At 40.8% G+C, this 20,925-nt stretch overlaps 1 protein-coding gene across 4 annotated transcripts in view; it reads right to left on the bottom strand.

Moving 5' to 3' along the window:
* TNRC6B (trinucleotide repeat containing adaptor 6B) overlaps positions 1-20,925 on the bottom strand; it is a 256,842-nt gene that overhangs the window by 63,207 nt on the left and 172,710 nt on the right. For all 4 annotated transcript variants that reach the window (XM_081248097.1, XM_081248095.1, XM_081248098.1 and 1 more), the window contains one exon: positions 10,273-10,360. In XM_081248097.1, the coding sequence (XP_081104223.1) occupies positions 10,273-10,360 (88 nt within the window). The remainder of the gene's footprint in view (positions 1-10,272; positions 10,361-20,925) is intronic.

A 20,925-nucleotide genomic window follows, 5' to 3' on the forward strand; every position in this document is an offset into this window, starting at 1 on the left:
AAACCACAAAAGGTCATGAATAAGAAAAATATTCCAAAGGAAATGCACCAGAATTCCAATAGGGGTTAATTCACATTATTGAGATCATGGGTTATTTTGACCCCCTTTTCCCAATTGTTAATCTTCCAAAAAAGATTTTTATATTAGTTTTCCGACTTCGGTAACAAAAATATTCATATAGAAGAGGTTTAATTATTTGTGGCTGGTAATCACACTAAGTTACTGCTTTGGGTGTTCATGAAAACATGGTCATCTTTGGAAGGTCTGTCCTGTGGCTAACCAGCCCCTTCAAAACGGATTCCAGCACAACACTGAGTTAAAACAATCCACCTGGATGACCTCCTGGAGTGTTTCTTACATTCTTGCATTAAAAGACAAGCTAATTCTGCTGTACTGAATCTGTGGTAGGCAGCCTCTTAAAATGAATGTGTTTCCCAGTACTAACTGTTACAGAGCTCAATTCTATTGTATAATTTTTCTATAAGCCCCCATATCGAAGAATGAACTGATTTGTATCCACATACCAATTCCTTAAGGCAACTGAAGATTTATACCACTGTAAATACTTCTCACAATGCCATTTTGAAGATCAGTTATATAGGAAGTCAATGCAATGCCTTCCCTAACTGTAAGCAACAAACCCAACTATGTCAAATGTGTCTTATAATGTGGGTTCTGTTAAAAGAGCTGCCCCCAGACGGTGAAAAGCTGGATGATGAAAACATATGTTCTGCCAACGCTAAACAATGATTCTTTAGCAGCAGCAGACTAACGAATGTGAGTGAAATCCTTCTCTGACACCTCCCTCATGAGTGAAATCTAACAGTTTACTCAGGGATGGTTCTAGAAAGACCAAACCGCCGTAACAACTGAGCATAATGGAAAAGAAGCTCATGCTTAATTTCTATGTAGAAATAACTTAATTCAGCTAAATAAAAGTCAGTTCTTCAGGAAAATTATGTTGCCAGCATCCATTCTTGACCATTCACTTATTTTTTTAATACATTTATTTATTTATTTATTTATGGCTGTGTTGGGTCTTCGTTGCTGTGAGTGGGGGCTACTCTTCGTTGCGGTGCGCGGGCTTCTCACTGCAGTGGCTTCTCTTATTGCGGAGCATGGGCTCTAGGCACACAGGCTTTAGTAGTTGCAGCACACAGGCTCTAGAGCGCAGGCTCAGTAGTTGTGGCGCATGGGCTTACTTGCTCCACAGCATGTCGGATCTTCCCAGACCAGGGATCGAACCCATGTCCCCTGCACTGGCAGGCGGATTCTTAACCACTGTGCCACCAGGGAAGTCCCGACCATTCACTTATTTTTTTCTTTTTTTAAAAAAACATCTTTATCAGAGTATAAATGCTTTACAGTGTTGTGCTAGTTTCTTCTGTATAAAAAAGTGAATCAGCTATATGCATACGTATATCCCCATATCCCCTCCCTCTTGCATCTCCCTCCCACCCTCCTTATCCCACCCCTCTAGGTGGCCGCAAAGCACGGAGCTGATCTCCCTGTGCCATGCAGCTGCTTCTCATTAGCTATCTATTTTACATTTGGTACTGTATATATGTCCATGCCACTCTCTCACTTCGTCCCAGTTTACCTTCCCCCTCACCGTGTCCTCAAGTCCATTCTCTACGTCTGTGTCTTTATTCGTGTCCTGCCCCTAGGTTCATCAGAACCTTTTTTTTTTTTTTAAGATTCCATATATATGTGTTAGCATATGGTATTTGTTTTTCTCTTTCTGACTTACTTCACTCTGTATGACAGACTCTAGGTCCAGCCACCTCATTAAAGATAACTCAATTTCGTTTCTTTTTATGGTTGAGTAATATTCCATTGTATATATGTGCCACATCTTCTTTATCCATTCATCTGTCGATGGACACTTAGGTTGCTTCCATGTCCTGGCTACTGTAAACAGTACTGCAGTGAACACTGTGGTACATGATTCTTTTTGAATTATGGTTTTCTTAGGGTATATGCCCAGTAGTGGGATTGCTTGGTCATATGGTAGTTCTATTTTTATTTTTTAAGGAGCCTCCATACTGTTCTCCATAGTGGCTGTACCAACTTACATTCCCACCAACAGTGCAAGAGGGTTCCCTTTTCTTCACAACCTCTCCAGCATTTATTCTTTGTAGATTTTCTGATGATGCCCATTCTGACTGGTGTGAGGTGATATCTCATTGTAGTTTTGATTTGCGTTTCTCTAATGATTAGTGATGTTGAACATCTTTTCATGTGTTTGTTGGCAATCTGTATATCTTCTTTGGAGAAATGTTTATTTAGGTCTTCTGCCCATTTTTGCATTGGGTTATTTATTTTTTTAATATTGAGCTGCATGAGCTCCTTGTATATTTTGGAGATTAATCCTTTGTCAGTTGCTTCATTTGCAAATATTTTCTCCCATTCTGAGGGTTGTCTTTTCGTCTTGCTTATGGTTTCCTTTGCTGGGCAAAAGCTTTTAAGTTTCATTAGGTCCCATTTGTTTACTTTTGTTTTTATTTCCATTTCTCTAGGAGGCGGGCCAAAAAGCATCTTGCTGTGATATATGTCACGGAGTGTTCTGCCTATGTTTTCCTCTAAGAGTTTTATAGTGTTTGGCCTTATATTTAGGTCTTTAATTCATTTTGAGTTTATTTTTGTGTACGGTGTTAGGGAGTGTTCTAATTTCATTCTTTTACATGCAGCTGTCCAGTTTTCCCAACACCACTTATTGAAGAGGCTGTCTTTTCTCCACTGTATATTCTTGCCTCCTTTATCAAAGATAAGGTGACCATAGATAGGCGCGTGGGTTTATCTCTGGGCTTTCTGTCCTGTTCCTACATTTCTGTTTCTGTGCCAGTACCATACTTTCTTGATTACTGTAGCTGTGTAGTATAGTCTGAAGTCAGGGAGCCTGATTCCTCCAGCTCTATTTTTCTTTCTCAAGATTGTTTTGGCTATTCGCGGTCTTTTGTGTTTCCATACAAATTGTGTAATTTTTTGTTCTAGTTCTGTGAAAAATGCCACTGGTAGTTTGATAGGGATTGCATTGAATCTGTAGATTGCTTTGGGTAGTATAGTCATTTTCACAATGTTGATTCTTCCAATCCAAGAACATGCTATATCTCTCCATCTGTCTGTATCATCTTTAATTTCTTTCATCAGTGTCTTATAGTTTTCTGCATACAGGTCTTTTGTCTCCTTAGGTAGGTTTATTCCTAGGTATTTTATTCTTTTTGTTGCAATGGTAAATGGGAGTGTTTCCTTAATTTCTCTTTCAGATTTTTCATCATTAGTGTATAGGAATGCAAGAGATTTCTGTGCATTAATTCTGTATCCTGCTACTCTACCAAATTCATTGATTAGCTTTAGTAGGTTTCTGGTAGCTTGTTTAGGATTCTCTATGTATAGTATCATGTCATCTGCAAACAGTGACAGTTTTACTTCTTTTCTGATTTGGATTCCTTTTATTTCTTTTTCTTCTCTGACTGCTGTGGCTAAAACTTCCAAAACTATGTTGAATAGCAGTGGTGAGAGTGGGCCACCTTGTCCTGTTCCTGATCTTAGAGGAAATGGTTTCAGTTTTTCACCATTAAGAATGATGTTGCTTGTGTTTTTGTCATATATGGCCTATATTCTGTTGACGCAGGTTCCCTTTATGCTTACTTTCTGGAGAGTTTTTATCATAAATCGATGTTGAATTTTGTCAAAAGCCTTTTCTGCATCTATTGAGATGATCATATGGTTTTTCTCCTTCAATTTGTTAATATGGTGTATCACATTGACTGATTTGCGTATATTGAAGAATCCTTGCATCCCTGGGATAAATCCCACTTGATCATGGTGTCTGATCCTTTTAATGTGTTGTTGGATTCTGTTTGATAGTATTTTGTTGAGGATTTTTGCACCTATGTTCATCAGAGATATTGGTCTGTAATTTTCTTTTTTGGAGTATCTTTGTCTGGTTTTGGTACCAGGGTGATGGTGGTCTCGTAGAATGAGTTTGGGAGTGTTCCTCCCTCTGCTATATTTTGGAAGAGTTTGAGATGGATAGGTGTTAGGTCTTCTCTAAATGTTTGATAGAACTTGCCTGTGAAGCTATCTGGTACTGGGCTTTTGTTTGTTGGAAGATTTTTCATCACAGTTTCAATTTCAGTGCTTGTGAATGGTCTGCTTATACTTTCTGTTTCTTTCTGGTTCAGTCTCAGAAGGTTGTGCTTTTCTAAGACTTTATCCATTTCTTCCAGGTTGTCTATTTTATTGGCATATAGTTGCTTGTAGTAATCTCTCATGACCCTTTGCATTTCTGCAGTGTTAGCTGTTACTCTTCCATTTTCATTTCTAATTCTGTTGTTTTGAGTCTTCGCTCTTTTTGTCTTGATGAGTCTGGCTAATGGTTTATCAATTTTGTTTATCTTCTCAAAGAACCAGCTTTTAGTTTTATTGATCTTTGCTATTGTTTCCTTTATTTCTTTTTCACTTATTTCTGGTCTGATCTTTATGATTTCTTTCCTTCTGCTAACTTTGGAGTTTTTTTGTTCTTCTTTCTCTATTTGCTTTAGGTGTAAGGTTAGGTTGTTTATTTGAGATGTTTGTTTCTTGAGGTAGGATTGTATTGCTATAAACTTCCCTTTTAGAACTGCTTTTGCTGCATCCCATAGGTTTTGGTTGTCGTGTTTTCATTGTCATGTGTTTCTAGGTATTTTTTGATTTTCTCAGTGATCTCTTGGTTATTTAGCAGTGTACTGTTTAGCCTTTACGTGTTTGTATTTTTTTACAGATTTTTTTCCTGTAATTGATATCTAGTCTCATAGCGTTGTGGTCAGAAAAGATACTTGATACGATTTCAATTTTCTTAAATTTACCAAGGCTTGATTTGTGACCCAAGATATGATCTATCCTGGAGAATGTTCCATGAGCACTTGAGAAGAAAGTGTATTCTGTTGTTTTTGGATGGAATGTCCTATAAATACCAGTTAGGTCCATCTTTTTTTAATGTATCATTTAAAGCTTGTGTTTCCTTATTTATTTTCATTTTGGATGATCTGTCCATTGGTGAAAGTGGGGTGTTAGAAGTCCCCTATTATGATTGTGTTACTGTCAATTTCCCCTTTTATGGCTGTTAGCATTTGCCTTATATACTGAGGTGCTCCTATGTTGGGAACATAAATATTTACAATTGTTATATCTTCTTCTTGGATTGATCCCTTGATCATTATTAGTGTCCTTCTTTGTCTCTTTTAATAGTCTTTATTTTAAAGTCTATTTTGTCTGATATGAGAATTGCTACTCCAGCTTTCTTTTCTTTTTTTTTTTTGCGGTACGCGGGCCTCTCACTGTTGTGGCCTCTCCCGTTGCAGAGCACAGGCTCCGGACGCGCAGGCTCAGCAGCCATGGCTCACGGGCCCGGCCGCTCCGCGGCATGTGGGATCTTCCCGGACCAGGGCACAAACCATGTCCCCTGCATCGGCAGGCCGACACTCAACCACTGCGCCACCAGGGAAGCCCCTCCAGCTTTCTTTTGATTTCCATTTGCATGGAATATCTTTTTCCATCCCCTCACTTTCCGTCTGTATGTGTCCCTAGGTCTGAAGTGGGTCTCTTGTAGACAGCATATATATGGGTCTTGTTTCTGTATCCATTCAGCCAGTCTATGTCTTTTGGTTGGAGCATCTAATCCATTTATATTTAAGGTAATTATCAATATGTATGTTCCTATTACCATTTTCTTAATTGTTTTGGGTTTGTTATTGTAGGTCTTTTCCTTCTCCTGTGTTTCCTGCCTAGAGAAGTTCCTTTAGCATTTGTTGTAAAGCTGGTTTGGTGGTGCTGACTTCTCTTAACTTTTGCGTATCTTCAAAGGTTTTAATTTCTCCATCGAATCTGAATGAGATCCTTGCTGGGTAGAGTAATCTTGGTTGTAGGTTTTTCCCTTCCCTCACTTTAAATATGTCCTGCCACTCCCTTCTGGCTTGCAGGGTTTCTAGTGAAAAATCAGCTGTTAACCTTATGGGATTCCCTTATATGTTATTTGTTGCTTTTTCTTTGCTTTTAATATTTTTTCCTTTATTTAGTTTTTGATAGTTTGATTAGTATGTGTCTAGGCATGTTTCTCTTTGGGTTTATCCTGTATGGTACTCTCTGTGCTTCCTGGACTTGATTGACTATTTCCTTTCCCATGTTAGGGAAGTTTTCGACTATAATCTCTTCAAATATTTTTTCAGACCCTTTCTTTTTCTCTTCTTCTTCTGGGACCCCTATAATTCGAATGTTGGGTGCATTTAATATTGTCCCAGAGTTCTCTGAGACTGTCCTCAATTCTTTTCATTCTTTTTTCTTTAATCTGCTCCCTGGCAGTTATTTCCACCATTTTATCTTCCAGCTCACTTATCCATTCTTCTGCCTCAGTTATCCTGTTATTGATTCCTTCTAGAGTATTTTTAATTTCAGTAATTGTGTTGTTCATCACTGTTTGTTTGCTCTTTAGTTCTTCTTGATTCTTGTTAAATGTTTCTTGTATTTTCTCCATTCTGTTTCTGAGATTTTGGATCATCTTTACTATCATTACTCTGAATTCTTTTTCAGGTAGGTTGCCTATTTCGTCTGCATTTGGTCTTGTAGGTTTTTACCTTTCTCCTTAATCTGTAACATATTTTTTTGTTGTTTCATTTTTTTTTTTTTTGATGGGTGGTGCTGTATTCCTGTCTTACTGGTTGTTTGGCCTGAGACGTCCAGCACTGGAGTTTGCAGGCAGTTGGACCTTGGTCCGAGCCGGGTCTTGGTGCTGAGATGAGGACCTCTGGGAGGCCTCACTCACTCCGACTGATATTCCCTGGGGTCTGAGGTTCTCTGTTAGTCCAGTGGTTTGGACTCGGAGCTCCCACCACAGGAGCTTGGGCTCGATCTCTGGCCTGGGAACCAAGATCCCGCAAGCCCATTGCTGGGGGTTCCTCCCGTCCCCTTAGGTGTCCGTGGTCCCCCACTGGTGCCTGGTAGGTGCCCTAGTTGTGAGGAGATGTGAATTCCATGTCCTCCTAGTATGCCGTCTTGACTCCGCCATCCCCATTCACTTATTAAACAAACATTTTTTGAGTAACACTTTTGCACTGGGCACTGTCCTAGTTACTGGAAATATAAATATGAATAAAGTCTCGAGAAACTTAAGAGCCAGTCTAATGGGGTAGACAGAAAGAGATGATTGTAAAGCAATGGGGTAGGCTGAGAGAAAGATGTGGAAGCACTAAGAAGAGGCACCACAAATGTTTGCTGACTGAATAAATGAATGACCCCATTACAGAACCTCTGGCACATTCTCTACCATTCTTTGCATTACAGCACATTTTATGCTTCCTAGTTGAGGTGCTGTCTCTACAGTGAGGTCAGAAACCACTAGACAGTCACATGGTGAGCTTTGTGCTCGCTCCTTAAAAGTGCTAAATCAGAATCTAATTCTGAAATTACACAATGGTTCAGTATGATAAAACAATATCAAAGGCCATGTGTTAAGCCTAGATCCTGTCTCAGCCAATCTAGAACATTTCTGAACAAAAATGAGTGAATTTTTACTGTTCATAATTAACTACTTGAAATTTCATTTATGGTGATTTTCCTCTTTGCCGTAACTTTTAAACCAGTTCTTAATGCAGATGCAAATACACGGGGGAGACTGTCCAGCTGTATATATGAAATTCTCTGCATAAATAATCCCAATTCACTCTCGAATAAATCCACACCATCTTTTATTTTAAATCATTTTTCTTATTAGTAGGATCCACAACGAAGGTTTACAGATGCACATTTTATTAATCACTTCTAGTATTGACATTTCAGGTTAAAAAACATTGTTATCTATGTGAAGAATGAGGATGAACTGTACACTGCCTAAAACAATCACTCTATTTGGCATCTTCTTGTAACCAGCCTTTGTTCAAGTTCCCCAGTGGCCAGCTTATAACCACGTATTCCCACAGACTGCAAAATCCAATTTTTGTACCAATTTAGTAGATGAAATGTGAATGCCCTAAAAGAAGAAAGCCTTGGGGCTTCCCTGGTGGCACAGTGGTTGAGAATCTGCCTGCCAATGCAGGGGACACAGGTTCGCGCCCTGGTCTAGGAAGATCCCACATGCCACAGAGCAAGCCCGTGCATCACAACTACTGAGCCTGTGCTCTAGAGCCTATGCGCCACAACTACTGAGCCTGCGTGCCACAACGACTGAAGCCCGCACGCCTAGAGCCAGTGCTCCACAACAAGAGAAGCCACCGCAATGAGAAGCCCATGCACCGCAACAAAGAGCAGCCTCCACTTGCTGCAACCAGAGAAAGCTCACATGCAGCAACGAAGACCCAAGGCAGCCATAAATGGAAGGAAAGAAGGAAGGGAGGGAGGGAGGAAGGGAGGGAGGGAGGGAGGGAGGGAGGGAGGGAGGGAGGAAGGAAAAGGAAGAAAGCCTTCACTGAGGTTCACTGTCCCATCACTCCTGTAGGAAGGTCAGTGCATGTGGGTACAGGGGCAATGCCCCTGATACCCTACGGCTGGTGGACCTGCACAACACAACCTTGGTGACGTGGAATGTGGCAGTATCCACCAAGTACAAAAAAAAGCCTCTGGGCTGTCATCTGACATTTTTATTCAGACTCTTTACTGTCATTTTAGGCAGTTCCAACAAGCTCAGATTAGAAGCAGGTACCCTGACAGCATGAAGATGTGATGGTGAGCACGCCACTATTAATAGAACCAGAAACACAATTAAAAGCAGACAAAACCTTAAAGAGCACAGCAGTCTATTACAGCACCAAACAATAATAAATATTCCTTTTAATTAAGTCTTGAAGAAAAGACAAAATTACATTTCACATGTTTAATGTGGCAGTGTCATATGCAATCCAATTCAGAAAATATTTCCACTGTTTTTTTTGTGCCAGCACTCCCAAATGATTTCAATAATTCAGAGAACAGAATAATGGGAAACACTCTATTCAGCAGTGCTGGGGTAACTTGCAATGTCCCTTAAGTTCGAATTCCTAGAGTCTGTTTCTAAATCTAGAGTTCCCTCTGAAGCTGGTAACTGTTTCCCCTCCATAAACTTAGCTTCAGTAACCTGGCTCCACAGCAGGGACCCTCAAACCTGCCTCACACTGAGGCCCTGCTTCCCAAGTGCTTCAGGTAGTGGTAACAAGAACTAGAGGCAAAGTGATTCTGCCAGGCACTTTGCAAAGGCAGAAATGCTACCATGCCAAGCCAGAGTCTGCAGTGAGGTGGGGGAAGTTAGCTCAGACAGTGGTCAGGGCAGAGGGGCACGCTCTTCAGCAGAGGGGGCAGGGCGGGGAGGTCTACCCACTCTCTTCCCCACAACACTGGCAGGCAAACACTTCAACTAAGACTTGACAGTTGACAGCTGCCAGTCCTATGTCTTTTTTTCTTTTTTATAAATTTACTTATTTATTTATTTATTTTTGGCTGTGTTGGTTCTTTGTTGCTGCACGCGGGCTTTCTCTAGTTGCAGAGAGCGGGGGCTACTCTTCATTGTGGTGAGCGGGCTTCTCATTGCGGTGGCTTCTCTTGTTGTGGAGCACAGGCTCTAGGCACGCGGGCTCAGTAGTTGTGGCTCGCAGGCTCTAGAGCGCAGGCTCAGTAGTTGTGGCGCACAGGCTTAGTCGCTCTGCGGCATGTGGGACCTTCCTGGACCAGGGCTTGAACCCGCGTCCCCTACATTGGCAGGCTGATTCTCAACCACGGCGCCACCAGGGATGCTCTGTCTTTTTTTCTTTTAGCATCTCTTTTTCCCCAAGCAAATGCCTCAAAGCCGTGCAATACTATCTCCCCCAGAGCATGAAGCAAGCCCACCGGATCCTCTCTGAGGGAGATTTCTTTAAAGAATTATCAAAAGGTAGACTCATATAAATGACAGTGTTGTAGGTGGACCAGAAGGACAACATCAGGGCAAATGGCAAGCTTTGAAAAGTTATTCTACAAGCTTAAGAAAATGGAGATTAATCATGACACAAACAAGGAAACAGTACAAGCATTTAAGTGTCGGTAACTCTCTTGCTTTTCTCAGAATTGTTTACTGTTGTTTTCAATAAAATCAGCTATAGCATTAATTTAACATCTACTTTATGGTAACAAATGCAGGTCTTTAACTTTCTCCCACTTTCAAATCTTAAAACTCTTAAGTAAATTAATGCCTCAAGTAGCATTATTAAGATGACAGGTATCCAAACCAAGGCAGTTACTTATTCTAGATGCTTGGCTATGTAAAGACAGACTTTAATTGGTAAAACCCACCTTCTGAGTGGCTTCTTTTTTCTTTTTATCCTCTTTCTTCCTTTTCTTGTCTTCCATTAACTGTTCTTCCCTTTCTTGCTCCTTCTCTCTGTTAAAGTAATGTCACACCACAAGGTTAAACATCTCTATCCACAGTCTATTTGTGTAGCAAATTAAATGCTTATAGATGGTAGGCAAGGCAACAAACATTTCATCTCTGAGCAGAGCACAGTATTCTACTTAAGCTAGGAGGATACATAAAACTCACCACATTTAGTTATCCCCTTTATTTTGGTTTGTCACCCCTTTTGCAAAACGTGACATTAAGTTTGGTTTTAAAGAAACCCATTAAAGAGAGCCTTTATAATATCTTCCTAAACACACACACACAAGATTAATGTACTGCCACTCAGCAAAGAACCTGATTTGAATATATGACAACATCCAGTTGGCTTCTGACAATATTCCTCACAAATAATCTAGAATATGACTTCAGTTTTGGTACACAGGTATTTACCATAATTTAGGTTTCCCATGACATCTTCAGAGTGGTGAACATAAAACCCTATGTTTTAAATTCCGTATTTTTCTTCTGCATTATTAACACTGTATGTTTTACATGTTTTCTACTTGTGTTTTTAAGGTAGTATTGAAGGTCCTACAAATCCATGTATTCCCTATTGGGTGATTTGACAATTAAGATCATCAGGTTTTGCTCTCCTCAATTAAAATAAAAATAATACATAAAAAAAAATCTAGTTGAAGAAACATGCTGAATTCTAAGAAACTAAGATAATGTAACTTATACCTCTCATTTGAAAAATAACTGTGAAATGTAATATTTATTCTATTATATATTATATTCTTACATATAGTCTAATATTCTAATATATATAGAAAGCTGTCAACTTCTATGTATTGACTGGGAAAAACGCATAAACAACCACTGGTGTAACCTTGTGGTGTAACCACAAGGCAGGAAACTCCAGACGCCATGCTTATTGAATTTCAGAGCTGGAAGGAGAGTTTGGGATCCAGCTCCCAGTTCCAACCTCTGAGCAGATGCTGCCTACAGTACTTGTGATTTTAGGTGATCCGACACACCGAGTCCACGGTTGCACAGATACCACCTAGAGAAAGGCCTAGTTAAATGTCAGAGAAATTAAAGAAAAATGTTGAATGTTTGCAGACGTGACAAAGATCACAAAGATGGTCCTTGAAGGACTCAAGTTCGGGGAGTGAAACTCACTCAACCTACCTAAAAGGAACTGAGGACCCACACTGAGGCACACTCTCACGAATAGGTAAATAACGCTTTATTTATAGAAAACAAAACTAATAAACAAACAAAAAATAAGTGCTTTACCTATATATCAAGTTTTCAGTGGCTCTGTCTACATTCACAAATACTGCCCTTTCTCCTTCTGTATCTCTGGGCGTTAATATACAAAAGCCTAAAGTCCACGATTCATACTCCAAGGCAACTTCCATGAACACTTCAAAAATAAAATCAAGGAAGAGATTTTATTGTAATTTCCTTAGGTTTAAGGCTGGATTTCTTTGGAGTCAGATTGTGTGTCATCAGCCTAAGTGTGAAGTTCTTGGTGAAAATCCACTTGCAGCCGTGGACTGCTTTAAGAAAATGGACTTACGAAAATTGGCAAGATAGATGTTGACCATCTAAGGTAGGCTGGCCACAGATCCTGTTATATTTGGCTCCTACGGCCTCTCGCTTCCTCTGGCTGCAAATGGAAGAAGATGGGGTTCCTCATGACCCAGTTACTGTAACTTGATTTCCATATTTTAAACTAAAACTGACTACAGAAAAAGAGCAACCACAGCCTGAATATCTCCTGTTTAAATATTCAATGCTCTAAAAAGCATTAAGTTGCAAAACCAGAAGTTTATTTTTTAAATGCAATGTAAAAAAATAAAAAGCAGTCTTTTTTTTTAGAATTGTATGATCCCTTTTATATATTACTATTACAAAATGTCAAGTGATAAACAAACATTGGAAACAGAAGATAAAGCAGTTAGTCTTTAATGAGACACCTTTTTAAAAAACAACTAACCTTTTCAAATATTTTTTCCTATAAACAGGTAATTCAGGGAAAGGGACTGAAATTTATGTTCACTACAAGCAGATTTATTTCCAAAACAAATATTTTTCAAAGCTTTCCAGGAGACAGGCTGTGCTTTCACCCTGATCTTTTATTCTGTGTGTTGGTAGAATTGAGTCTTCTCTTTAAATTTCACTTCCTTAGGAAGAATTTATTTTCCCAAACCAAACCTGACTTAAAAACCTACCATTTGCTTAATAATGAATCAGAAAGTGTGGGGTTCACTTTTCTTCTAATTCGGTTGTGCTCTATCTTGGCTGCACATTAGTACCATTTGGGGAGCTTTAAAACATCTCTATGCTGCATGAGAGCCTAACAGGGGTGAAGAGGGCATCCATGCAGGGAAGGCATCTATGGTGGTGGTTACGGGAGATCCATTACATATGGGGGACTGACCAGTAAGTAAATATATTAACGATGATGACAATCAGGCTTCTCACTATTGAAAAAAGGAGTTACCAAATGGAAAAGAAGTCTCAAATGAACCCTGTAACACTGGATCAGAATTAGTTATTGGCACGAACTCATGATTTTTAACGCATAGAGACAGACATAACAAAAAAAGTAGACGTAACTTTGTGTGCCTATATGTGTATATTTCCTTCATGTATGCAAACACACACACTTATTGTCTAGCTCTATCACTGAGAGGGCTTGGGAACAAGCAATGTCCAAATACTGTAGGTATGAACACACCTCGAACCCAGATTATGTCTTCTAAATACCATTCTTTACTAAGAGAACCAGAGTTCTTTGGAAAAAGAGCTAATTTGGGGGCTTGAACATGGAAAGTAAAAAATGAGCCTGGGGGCTTCCCTGGTGGCGCAGTGGTTGAGAATCTGCCTGCTAATGCAGGAGACACGGGTTCGAGCCCTGGTCTGGGAAGATCCCACATGCTGCGGAGCAACTGGGCCCGTGAGCCACAACTACTGAGCCTGTGCGTCTGGAGCCTGTGCTCCACAACAAGAGAGGCCGCGACAGTGAGAGGCCCGTGTGCCGTGATGAAGAGTGGCCCCCGCTTGCCACAACTAGAGAAAGCCCTCACACAGAAACCAAGACCCAACACAGCCAAAAAAAAAAAGAGCCTGGAATGCCTATTTGCCAAGAAGCAAGGAAATCTACAAATGATGGGACATGTCAAATGGTCACAAAGCCTTGAAGGGGCTCCTACAAGCTAAATCTGGGACAATATGACAATAAAAATAAGTAATGATAGTAACAGATTATAGGCCATTGCATAAAACAGGAAAACACAGATAGAAATAAGTAAATGAATACATTGAAAATGACATGGAATGTAATAGAGTTTTAAAGCATCACACCATAAAAATACTTACTGATTATAAAAGAGAAAATAATAATTATACAGAGGAGAAGCCTGGCAGACATTACCTTAATCAATAATCTATGTGAATATCCTCAATAATGGGACAAACTGAAATTGTGAGTCACCTGATTGGATGCTCTGAAAACACAGCATCACTCCTATGATACGTATAACCTGAATATCATCACGAGGAAACATCAAACAGCCCCAAATTGAGAGACATTTTAGAAAACTACTGGTTTGCAATCTTCAAAAGTTTCAAGGTAATGAACACTAAGGGAAGATTGGGGAAGTGTTCCAAATGGAAGGAGACTAAAGAGATACAACCACCAATTGCAAAGTGTGATCCTTTTGCTATAAAGGCCATTACTGGGGCCAGTGTTAAACCTTGAGAAGGGGCTAAAGATTAAATGGTAGTAATGTATCAGTGTTAATTTTTTTGATGGTTTTATTGTGCATATATAGGAGATTGTTCGTGTTTTTTAGAAATACACTAGTATTCTAATTATTGGGGAAAGGATGCACGTGATGGGACATTGGGTCAGCAATTTTTAAAATTATGAAGGGAAAAAAGTGTTGTGTTTTTTTCCCCAAAATCATAGTTGTAATTTTTCAGTAAGTTCAAGATTGTTTCCCAAAACAAAACACCAAAAAACAAACATCAGTAAAACCATTGCCCAGGCAGTACTCCAGATCAATTACATAGGAATCAATGGTTTTTTTTCCCCCAAAGCCCCCACTCCCAAGCAGTTCTAACACGTAGTTGGAGTTGAGAACAACTACTCTAAATTCCTGTGCTAAGCCCTACACTTTAAAACGTAACTACTTATACTTCAAAAATCAAACCTCCCATACAACAATCAAATACAAATGGCAGGGACTAGGTGGGTCTCAGTTAACCTTCAAATGCTTCTAGATCTAGAAGCAGGAGAAATCATTGATACTTTTTCCCCCATCTCTAAATACACAGCCAGATGCAAGTGTAAACACTGTAATCGAGAATAAATCTACAATGATAAAAAGCCACAACTACTCCTAAAAATGTCCAAAGTGAAGAAAATCAAGTTTCCTTCTTTCTTCTTCTTCTTCTTTATTATTATTTTTTTTTACAAATAACCATTAGTTGCAAGAAGTATGTACAAGTTGAGTTTTTTTGAGAAAGGCAATATCTGAATAAAAGGCGAGATTATCCAATATTCACCTGAGCTGCGGCAGAGCAAGATTCCTGTCTTGCATGCAAGTTCAGAACACTGAAGAGTAACAATGCTGACATTCCTAATAACCTGATGCTTCTCACATCCAAAGCCTCCAAGGGTCCGAGGCCATGCTGGGGATGTCCAGAGCTGCAACAGCCAGATGACAATTCCCTAGAGCTTACATCCAGGGCCATTCACAGTACAGTTCCAAATTCTACACTTCCCTCATCCATTGTACAGACCTGACACAAAAACCTTCCTCCTTTTTGTTGCCCAATGACATCTTACCCCGTTGTCAAGCCCTAGCTCAATATCCGTCTGCTTCAATAAAGCCTTCCCTGACAGCTCCAATTCATAAGAAACTCGCCCTCCTCTGTACACCTCACCACCTCTGCCGTGCCTCTTGCCCGGTCCTCGAGGGGTTCCAAGGCAGATGCTATCAGTCACTGGCAGCAGCAGAGCATGTAAAATGACTTTGCTATAGCATGGCTGCTTTGACCAGGGCTCTGGGAGGAAGAGCTGGTTTGGGGGCTCCTCTGTGTCCCACTTCCCTTCTACCAGGATGCCCAGGAACTGACCCATTTCTTTAACAAACATCTATGAGCCAGGCACTTTCCTAAGCACTGGAGATACAGCAGAACCAAAACCAAACCCCAGCTCTCGGGCGGGCTTATGTTCCAGTGGGGTAGATAGGCATCAACCAATACACAACAAAGTACATGTATCAAATATACATTTCAGGTGGCAACAAGTGCCTCGAGGAGGACAGGGCAGGGTGAGCTGAAGAAGGGTTAGAAAAGGCCTCTCTGATAAGGTGGCCTAGGAACGGAGACCCAAGAGGCGAGGGAGATGCGGCTATCTGGGAGAGAGGACTCCAGGCAGAGGGAACAGTAAGTGAGAAGGAATGACACGGGGGTGTCTGGCAAGGAGGCTGGAGCCGAGGGAGTGAGGGAGACAGCGGCAGATGAGGCCAGAGAGGGAGCAGGGCTCTCGTGAGAGTGAGTGCACTCTTCAAACTAACCGGGACACACCTCCTGATAACTGAGTAAGGAATCACCCCGGGACTGGGGTGCACACACATAAACCAACACTTCCGATACCTCTAATTCTCACCTTCAATGAAAAGGCCCATTCCTCCCCTCCGGGTCAACACTTCCAGAGCTCCTGCTTCTGTCCTCCCAGGGGCTGGCCTGCCTCCCTCAGAGCACCCATCACACTGCAGAACAGCAAGCCAAATAGGTCTACGTTTACTATCAGTGAACTCTCTGGACGCAGGGGAGTTGCCCTTTCTCTTATCATATGCACTGAGCACAAATACCAGGACACACTAGGCCCTCTATTAAATGTTACCAAAAAGCATGATTGCGGAGCAAGGGACACTTTTCTATCCCTTCCGTGGGACACGTGTTCAAAAGAAAAGCCTCAAAGCACCTAATTAAATCACTTAACAAACAAACGCTGAGTTACTATTATGTGCCTGACCCTGATCTAGGCACTGGGCATGTAACAGTGGCATCAGGGGCTGACACTAGACGGAGACAGACATACACATACACAACGCCAGGAAATCATTACAAATGCCACGAAGAGAATAATGCTGGGAAAGGGGCTAGAGAGTGACCAAGAGGGAAGGGACAGGGAAGATGGTGAGCTACTTTACACAAGATGCTCCCAGAAGGCCTCTCTCAGGCAGTGAGAGACGGAAATGAAGAAAATTATCTGGGAGAAGAGTGACCAACCGGGCTGAGAGAACAGTAAACACAAGGGTCCTGAGATGGGAGAGTGCATGGTGTGTATTTGGGGCTTTATTTTTTGGGGGGAAGAATATTCCTCTCCCTCCCTTCCCCAACCCCCCACAGCAAAACCCCACACACACCCTTCAGAGTTTTCTGTACTTATCTTGTAACAGTCCTCGCTCACATGAAAAGAACTAGGCATTCCATTTCTTAAAAGCTTCTGTTCTATGTCCGTCCTTCCTTCCTTCTTTATTTCAGTGCCTACTTCGCGCCAAGCACTGTGCTAGAGGCCAAGATTCAGCAGCAAACTAGATGCAGTGCTGCTCGTCCTCCTGGAGCTCTCAGTTTAAATTCTTGTGTGTGTGATAATTTTTTTAAATTTTTATTTATTTATTTTGGCTGAGCTGGGTCTTTGTCGCGGGGTGCAGGCTTCTCTAGTTGTGGCACGTGGGCTTAGTTGAGGCATGTGGGATTTTAGTTCCCCCACCAGGGATCAAACCCGGGCCCCTTGCATTGGCAGTGTGGAATCTTAACCACTGGACCACCAGGGAAGTTCCTCAGTTTAAATTTTTAAACAGCTGCATCTCGCCTCACAGCTCAGACAACATCTTCAAGGGAGGAAGCTCTGCTCTTGCTCTGCGCTCCATCTTTACCAGCACTCTGGGGTACTCTGAAGACAGCTTATAGTGCCACTGGTGTTTTGAAAGTACCAGAACCTTGGATATGTGAATTCATTGCTTGTGATAATCTAGGTTAAGAGATCAACTTCCTCCCACAAACTAGAATCATGACCAATGATTCCTGAATTGCTCAAACCCAAACCCATCATGCCTCAAACATCAAGTAGAGGCAGGGCTGACAATTTCATACTTGAAAGCAGTAATCACCAATATGCTGACTGGGGTGTAAAGATACTAAGAACCTCAATTCAGCTAAACAGACAGGGTTCATCTTAACAGGAAAATGTGTTCAGATATAAAAAGCATCTTTCTTTTCTTTAAGGTGGGGATAACTGGCCACAACACCATCAACACCTGATGCTCTCTGGTCAGTAAGTGTGGCGGCACCTTTGGTCCCAGTTCCTAAGCAACTCTACACAATTGAGGCAGACAGACCCGAACGGATACAACAGATCCACCCAACATGTGAAACATGCCAGAAGCAAACCAATACTGTAAAAGAACAAGCTATCAATACATCAACAGGGCTTCCCTGGTGGCGTAGTGGTTGAGAGTCTGCCTGCCGATGCAGGGGACACGGGTTCGTGCCCCGGTCTGGGAAGATCCCACATGCCGTGGAGCGGCTGGGCCCGTGAGCCATGGCCGCTGAGCCTGCGGGTCCAGAGCCTGTGCTCCGCAATGGGAGAGGCCACTACAGTGAGAGGCCTGCGTACCCCCCAAAAAAAATCAACAACTTGGATGAATCTCCAGGGAATTATGGTAAGTGACAAAAGCCAATCCCAAAGGTTATACACTGTACAATTCTATTTACAGAACATTCTGAAATGAATGTTATTGTTGTCATGATGAATGTTGTCAGTGAATGGAGTAGTTGTCAGGGTTGCCAGGGGTTGAGGTGGGGTGAGGCAGGGTGATTATAAAAAACGGTGACGCTAGTGGTCCTTGTGGTGATGCATCTTCTGTATCTTGTTAGTTGTGGTGGATACATGAACCTACATGTGACAAAACTATAGAACTAAACACACACATACACAAATAAGCACAAGTAAAATTGGGGAAATCTAAATAAGATCGGTGAGTTATATCTGTCAGTATCTTGGCTGTAATACTGTACCACAGTTCCGCAAGAAGAAACCATCGGCAGAATCTGGGTAAAAGGTACCTGGAATCTCGACGTGTTATTTCTTACAACTGCATGTGAATCTACAATTATCTCAATAAAGATATTAATTTAAAAAAAAAGAGCCTCAAACACTGACTCATCTTCTAGTTATCTGTTTAAGAATTTTTAAGGGCTTCTACTTTAAACAACTCTTTTAACAGCTCTTTATGAAAGTCACATAAGAGTCAAAAAGAATTTTAGAAAACATTTTAGTCCTGACATTCACAGAAATGCATTCCTCCAAATATTCTAGAATCTACACTTCACTCTAATATATTCAAATTGTTACAGTTTTATCAGTCAAGGTTCCTTGTGTCTTCAGTACATTAGATATGTGATAAATATGATACCACAGGATATTTAAAATGTTCCTCTACCATGCAATTCGTAATATCATCCTTCTACTGAGAATTTTAGTGCTGTACTAGTAATAAAAGCTATTATTTGACTTTGCAGTGGATAAGTGCATCAATTCAGCCAACATCAACTCCAAGCCCCTTCTGGCCTATTTCCCAGGCTCCCTTACAACTAGAGACTGAGATGTGACTTATGTCCTGCCAAAAGTTGCGCTCGTGCGTGACTTTACTAGGGAACTGACAGGGCACAGGGCACCCCTCTTCTCAGGGAGCAGACATGATGTGGTCCTGGAGCCAAAACCTCTAACAGCGGTTTCCTGAATGTACAGGAAGAGGAAGAAGCTCCCGTGGGGCCGCCAGTTCCGTGGTGTGACTCCCAAGGATCTGTGAGACGGCATCACCATTTAATAAACCCCCGGCACCAGTGAGAGTGAATTAATTCTATTGTCTGACACTAAGAACTCTGTCCAACACAGATATACATAAGCTTTCCAAAGCACATGTAATATATGTGACTTGTATAGACGTTTATTTCCTTAAAAGACAAACGGTAATCTCAGCAATTTATAAAACAGTAAGAAAATAACTAGACACAAAAGCATTAACATTCATAACCAATTAAGGACTAATGATACCACACATATCTGGAGTGAGGAAAATTAACAAAAGGAGTGCAATGAAAAGAGTTAAGCAAAGTGCCAGAAGTATCCATTTAGAGTGTTTTTAATTAAAAATGCACACAGAAAGAGAGCATGTTGGAATAAATCCATTTCAGCAGAGGAATTACATAGCAGGATACTCCAAAGATCTGTGTTGCGATTTGTTCTTAACATTTTTTCATTTGCTGGATCTGACTGAGGGAATTTAATGGGATGCTAATGTAATTTGCACATGATATTAAATTAGTAGACAAGGCCAAACAGCACAGAGGCATCAAAATCATTCGAACACTGAGTGGCTCATGGGAAGAAAACAGTAACATTAAACCTAGAAAAATTAAGGTAAATATATTTTTCTTTAATTTAGAGGGATGCAGAAATTTCTCCTGCCTTCAGTTGCATTGTGTAATATGCAACAGGCTATTCTTTTGTGCGTCGGCAACAAAATTAACACCGCTCTTTCTACATATGACTTACCTTTCTACACGAGGCTGCTCAAAGCAATGCTTCTCAAACTTTAATGGGAATCTTGTTAAAATGCAGATTCTTATTTAGTAGGTGTGGGTTGGGACCTACAATTCTCCATTTCTAACAAGCTGCTGGTTCCTGGACCTTACTTTGAATAGCACAGGTACAATGCGCTTACTTGGTTGTTCTTTCTAGGAAATTATGGAATTGTAGTTACTTCTCCAAGGATAAATATTAACCTCACTGACATCAAGCTTATGCCTCGCTATTCCCATCTGTGTTTCAGTGCCAAATTACAGTGTAATCTTCACAAAGATATATTAAAAGTCAATTAAACAACTTGTGTAATACCAAATATGCATAAAATTCAATTGAAACGATGACATCAGGAATAGCTAGGACAAAATCTGTGCAGGCAACATATCCATGACGACAGCAATTGTAAGGCATCAATAGTTGAAGGGGACCATCAACTGCAGGGTACATGCAGATTTCAGGTACGTCAAACATGAAAAGAATTTGCGTTTCAGAATCAATTAAATATGGCAATAATACTTTTGCATATATAACCTCTGATTCTAAGCATCTCATAAATTCCCCCACTTTCCATAGATGAGGCACATGCAAGGAATAGGTTTATTTGGAATTACTCAAATCAAACAAAGGAAGATAATACATTTAAAAGACCTTGTTTTCACTTTCAAAAATTCCATGTGGCAAAAGTTATAACCAATGATGTGAGAGGTTTTTCCCTGCGAAACCCTTCAGGGTTAGAATGGTGCCTGAGGAACACCTAATTTGAAATGACTCTTCTTATACTTTATATACTGTTGCCATGCAGCCCAGCAATCTATAACAAAACCTTCTATTCAATCTTAGTGCAGCTGTGTAGGAAGTTCTCTATATTGCTTTGGAAATTACCTCCTTATAGCTCCCACCCACCGGTCCTAAGCCTTCCTTTTCAGACCGC

The sequence above is a fragment of the Mesoplodon bidens genome (assembly GCF_964165515.1).
Source record: "Mesoplodon bidens genome assembly, chromosome: 11".
NCBI lineage: Eukaryota > Metazoa > Chordata > Mammalia > Artiodactyla > Ziphiidae > Mesoplodon > Mesoplodon bidens.